The sequence below is a fragment of the Lolium perenne genome, chromosome 7, assembly GCF_019359855.2.
Source record: "Lolium perenne isolate Kyuss_39 chromosome 7, Kyuss_2.0, whole genome shotgun sequence".
Taxonomy (NCBI): Eukaryota; Viridiplantae; Streptophyta; class Magnoliopsida; order Poales; family Poaceae; genus Lolium; species Lolium perenne.
This window is the reverse complement of record NC_067250.2, coordinates 225,710,436-225,716,348: the sequence shown is the minus strand read 5'-3', so window position 1 is coordinate 225,716,348 and position 5,913 is coordinate 225,710,436. Positions and strand designations below refer to the sequence as shown.

At 48.5% G+C, this 5,913-nt stretch overlaps 1 protein-coding gene across 1 annotated transcript; it reads right to left on the bottom strand.

Annotated features, from left to right (window-relative positions):
* Nucleotides 1–3,223: 3,223 nt before the first annotated feature.
* Nucleotides 3,224–5,604, bottom strand: LOC127313766 (lecithin-cholesterol acyltransferase-like 1). Its single transcript, XM_051344237.2, has 2 exons — nt 5,140–5,604; nt 3,224–4,552 (listed from the first exon to the last, which is right to left on the bottom strand). The coding sequence occupies exons 1-2, from the start codon at nt 5,550–5,552 to the stop codon at nt 3,655–3,657; spliced, it is 1,311 nt and encodes a 436-aa protein (XP_051200197.1). The 5' UTR covers nt 5,553–5,604; the 3' UTR covers nt 3,224–3,654.
* Nucleotides 5,605–5,913: the final 309 nt, after the last annotated feature.

Here is a 5,913-nt window from a genome sequence, read left to right as displayed (position 1 = left end):
TTAAGATTTAGCAAGCGTTCAACATGTTTCTGAAACTGAAGAAAAACATCATAGACATCAGATTTGTGTTTAAGAAGATAGAGCCAAGTAAAGCGACTATAAGCATCAACAAAACTGACATAAAAACGATGTCCACTAACAGAGGTTTGGGCAGGACCCCATACATCAGAATAAATGATCTCTAAAGGAAACTTTGTTACACGTGTGGACAAAGAAAAAGGCAACTGGTGACTCTTTCCTTGTTGACAAGCATCATAAACTCTCTTATTCTTATTTGACTCTACTATAGAAGGTAAATCATGACTATGAAGAACATGTTGGACGATTTGCAAAGCTGGATGACCTAGGCGACTCTGCCACATATCACGTGACACCTTGACACTGCTGAGTGCTTGCTTGATGATAGGAGGCTTGATCTCGTAAAGACCACCATGGAAACGACCTCTAAGAATGGGTGCCCTCGTGTCCCGATCCCTTACAAAAAGATCATGAGGATGAAGCTCAATAAAGACATTATTATCATGTGAAAGTTTACTCATAGATAAAAGATTATGGTGAGCATGTGGAACATGAAGGACATGATTTAACTCAAGTGGCTTAGAGGATGGAGTAGGTAAAACAGCATGACCAATATTATGTTCCATTTGCCGTGTGGACTTGCTCATTGCCGTGGTAGGGCTCCTTGGTAGTCAGCTTGTCGAGATCATGGGTAATGTGGTGAGTGGCCCCAGAATCAGCGTACCATGCAGGGTCCATAGTCATCTGCTGTCCTCCATGAGCACCATAAGCAACGACATTTGCTGCCATAGAGAGCTGCCGTTCAGTATCCCTTCCATCATTGCCCACTCCAAGGAAATCACGGTTGAAGCATTTGTAGCATCGCGCAGCCGTGTGACGAGGAACACCGCAAAGTTGGCAGATCACCGGTGCCCGGCCTGACTTGCCCTGAGTAGAGTTAGAGGGCGGCCTTGGCTGTCCATGGGTGGGCTGCTGCTGCTGCTGCTGTGGGCGACTATCAGGGCGGTACTGCGGAGGACGATACCCTCGTGGAGCGCCATAGGTTGTAGCATTCACCATGGGGCTGTACGAGGGCTGCATCGGGGCGAAGTGAGCCGCCGGGTAGTAATGTCCTGGCTCCTCGCGCCGAGTGGACTTGCGGTGCTCCATGGCGCAGAGCTGCGCGTAGAGGTCACGGAGCGGCATGGCTCAGTCCTGGCATTCACAACCTCATAAAGGGCGTCGTATTCCTTGCCAAGACCAGCTAGGATGTATGAGATAATCTCGGAGTCACGGAGAGGTTGACCAATGCTAGTCAGCTCATCAGCCAGGGCCTTCATCTTGTGAAAGTAGACGTTCATGGTGGAGTCTCTCTTCTTGAGCTCAGCCATCTGCTGGCGGATGCTGGAGGAACGTGCGATCGAGGTCGCAACGAAGGCGCCGGCGAGCGTCTCCCACGCATCGCGCGCCGTGGTGGCAAACATGACCATGCCCACGACGCTCTCCGTCATCGAAGAGATGAACGCGGACAGTATGGCTTGATCTTGTTGCACCCACCGTTGATGTAGAGGGTTTGGCTGCGGAATCATGACGCCGCCATTGTCAACAACGGTGTGAGCAGCCGGGCAGGCGATGGAGCCATCGACGTACCCCATGAGGAGGTGGCTGCGCAGAAGGGGAGCAACCTGAGCTCTCCAGATCATGTAGTTCTCGCTCGTCAGCCGTATAGTGATGGCTGAGGCGATGGAGACGACGCCCGGAGTTCCCCCAAACGTGAGTTAGAAGCCTGGCAGATAACCTGCGGGTATGGCAGGGATTCCGAGCGGAGGCGCGGGGAGACCCGCGTTAACATCAGTGGGCACCGCGACGATCGATCCAGTGTAGACCGACGGCGGTGCGAAGGAGATCGTCCCAGGTGGCGCGGTGGAGACCGGATCGACCGGGAGTGGCGCGGTGGAGACCACGCTGGTGACCGCGGCGCTGGTTGTTGCAGCCGCGGACGAAGACGAAGTCGCAGCGGGGGCGGCCGGCAGCATCGCGACGTCATGGGAGGGTCATGCTGGCTGCGGCGGCGGGAGACGGCTACGACGGCGGAAGAATTAGGTCTAGGAGCGTTTAGGCTCTGATACCATAACAGAATTTAGGGAAAGTGTTTTAGGATTGCACAGCTCAATGAGGCCGGCGTGTCCTTCTCTTTATATATATAGACCAAGAGTTACAGTACAAATACAATGTGTTGGATATATACACAAACCCCAACACGTATACATGTATAACACTAAAACATATTCTATCAAGGGCCTGCTGATCGAGAAGCTGAAGAGGGCGCTCAGAGAAGTGAATGGACATGTGACCAAGTGGGCAAGGCGTACGGCGAACACGGTGGCTCACAAGTTAGCTAAAGAGGGTTGCGGCATAGAATGTAGTAAAACATGGTTTCTATTTCCTTCTAGTTGTATTAATAATGCTCTAGACATGGACCTGTCGTTTGATTAATAGTAAGCGCAACCCTTCTCTCAAAAAAAAAAAAAAGCAATCACACAGTTAACCATCCTCGGAAATTTTGTCTAGGTAGCGAAGCAGCAGTCGCGGCGGTAAGTTCAGCCGGCCCGCAGCAGAAACAGGGTTCGGACTGCGATACAACACAACGAAGGACAGACTCCGTTTGAGGAACGTGATCATACGCTGGCCAGAGCTCCCAAGACGCGGATCATATCAGTAAAATGTGACGCTGATCAGCAGAGACTCCTACATGGAACAAATCCTTAGAAATGTCTCCAAGTAGTACTCCAACACGTATTGTTCCAAGGCATCTCGCGTGAATAGCAAGGCAGCCTGATCGAATCTTCACACGATTTGACGCAAAAACAAAATTAAACTGCACCAAAACGGAAATCAAGACTTAATTGGTTCCAATCCGACCAGTACCGAATCCAATGTGAAACGGGCGAACAACGCACACCGCGCCAGAGTTCCAAAACAGATACGAGCAGTACATCATCAGGTAGGCCGGTGTCGCTGCTAGAAGCCCCGGCAGCAAAAAAATAACCAGCAGATAATCAGAACGTGAGAGCGGTGTTTTGACAGATCGCCTCCGCAGCAAACTCCAGATAATCGGCGTGAGAAATCAGACGAATCTAACAACAAAATGATAAACATGATCTAAAGAGGTTTTATGCACAACATTAGATCTTGAAAAGCAGCATGCATGCACAACGAACAAACATTGGGACTTTTGAGGTTCATACTTAAACTCCAAAATTATAACCTAAGATACAATGGCGGCTGCCATGAGCCCTTTACAGGGTGACTCCAAGGAAATTTGGCTGGGAGTGTGGCGCCAAGAGACAACTAAGGCCCAAGTGGCCCAACTAGAATTGTATTTGGACAAGCCCAAATACCAACTCACAAAAATAAAATCAAACTGAAAATAAAGTGTGACTTAGCTGAAATCAAAATAAAGGCTCAAGCCTAATTCTTAATCATGACTTCGAGACCAAACTGAAATAGCGTTGGAGGTTCTCTGAAATTCTTCACCGCATCTTTAGGAGGAATCTCGGCGCAGAAAGGTCCAAACTTCAGCATATACGTAGATGGTGAAATATAAGTAGTGGTGATCCTGCCCTTATCAACAAGACACAAATGACACACGAATCTTCAAGAATTGGCTTCTAAAATTTCAGCCATAATTATCTTGAGAGAGTTGTCTTGAATAGCAATTTCACTGTGAGTAACATTAGGGATCTTGATGAATTTGAAGAGTATGTTCTCCGAAGAATGCTGCCTTTTGAGTTCATTGACGAATACCAACACGCTATTCCAATTGACAACCCCATCTCCATCGCCAAACACATCTTCTGGGTAGATATCGAAGTTGCCGTCCCAGAATACCACCTGCTTTATTGTTTGAATACCAACACCACTCAGGTATGTCGTTGGAACCATTGGCGCCTCAACACTCAAATTTGTAGGAAGCGCCAATTTAGTAGAGGGCAACATTCCTTCCATACTAAAACCGACTGCCGCAAGAAAATCTGGATAGTCATATGCCGAGTAGTTCCTTTGGTTGGTGACTATGAGTGGCTCATGGGCAAATACCGCTTGGGATGGCAGAGATAGAAGGGAACTTGCGAATGACCACCACATCGTTCGCAAAGCAAGGTGTGGAGCGGCATCAAAATGAATGCAGGACGGTCCTGAGGCAAGGTTTGTGACGACCTCCATGAAACCTGTAGAAGGTGTTGGCGAGAGTAGAACCAGGTGCTTGATGAATTGTTTCCTCCATGGAAGGGGGGTAGAATTCACAAAGTCGAGGATGAGCTTTCCGCCAAAGCTATGCCCGACGAAGATAACCGGCTTGTTCCCATTCTTCGCACTTGCATTCTGCACCAGATCCTTGAGACGAGCGAAGTATTCCGAGGACACCTTGGAAGGATGGCCCGGGCGTGGTGGAGCATGGCGTATGTCATAAGGAGCACCGAAAAGGGTATCTCCATCTCGATATCCAAGTGTTTCGAGTTCATCACGGAGCTTTATGTTACAGCAAAATGGGCAGCTGGAGAGGTTTTAATCAGTCTCTAAGCCTGGAAGTATACATAAAAAAATGGCTGCAAGTACAAGGGAGGATAACTAGTGCCTAATCATTTTTTTAGGAAGTAGAGTATGATAGCGACTATACAAAGATATTTACCATTACAGACTATGGAGTAATGATAAAATATAAATTAACATCTCCAGCCACAAAATACAAAATATGCATTCATTAGTACTAACAGTTGAATCCTATTCGTAATTTTAAGATTCCGAGAAAAATGTGGTATGATGCGAATATCGCAATACATCAGATGGATGTAATTAGAAGGAATATTGTTTTCCCTAGCCATATGATTTTCCATCGGTGTACCTATTACTCAGAAGGATTTTTTTTATATAATTTCTCTAGAAATAGGATTCTAGCTTTGCTCCTAAACAAGTAGGAGAGAGATAAGTTCATACGATCGAGGCATGGATGAATTAGAGATAGAAGAGAAACAGCATGTCTGAACTCTCAAACGGTGTTCATTGTGTCGTAGACATAGAGAAAAAGTCAAGTGCATTCACATCTACTGCAGATGATAAAACCATGACTTGCTAGAAACATACCTATCATCCTTGTAGGAGAATCCATAAGCGGAGCCGAAGTCTGGAACGCGAGTCTCGACGCCAGGCCGGTTCTGGTAGTCGTTGGTGACGGGGTCGAAAACAAGGCTCATCTGCTCCTCGAAGCACGAGATGTAGTCATGGTCGACCAGGTCCTGTTTGCTGTTCCATAGCGGGAACCATCCCTTCCCTTTGAGCTCGCCGCAGTGAGGCAGCGACGGAGTGTAGGCGTCGGTGAGCCGCGCCTCCAGGACGGGGCAGCTGATGCCGGCGCTCATGATAATGGGGTGGTAGACTTGGAGCTTCTGACCCACGCCATGGTCGCTAGTCGCCGCCCACAGGTAATCACGGAGGGAAGGCGGTAGGAGGAGGAGCAGCAGCTGCAGCAGCCCAAGGAACGCTGTGTTCATGGCCATGGCTGCGATAACGTTGTCGATACCAGCTGGCTAGTTTTGTAGCGTTGTCCACAGGAGGCTCACGTACGCCCCATCTCGCTCTTCCGGATCGAATCGATCTCGCATGCGTGCATGTGCCATTGATTTTGTTTGATTAAACTACACATGGTTACAAACTGAATCTTCCGTAAGTTGAGGGAAGTGTCGGCTTAGGTATGCACATGCGTCGTCTGGCCTTGAGCATCTAAGAGTCCTCGAGGAAGGGCGATCGGCAGGATGCAGCATGCGCACGCCCAGCCTTGGCTCCATATGGCCTTGAATTGATGAGTCAAGTTCGTGGATTGCTGTGGGATGCGACCATCCGTGATTATCCAACGCCATC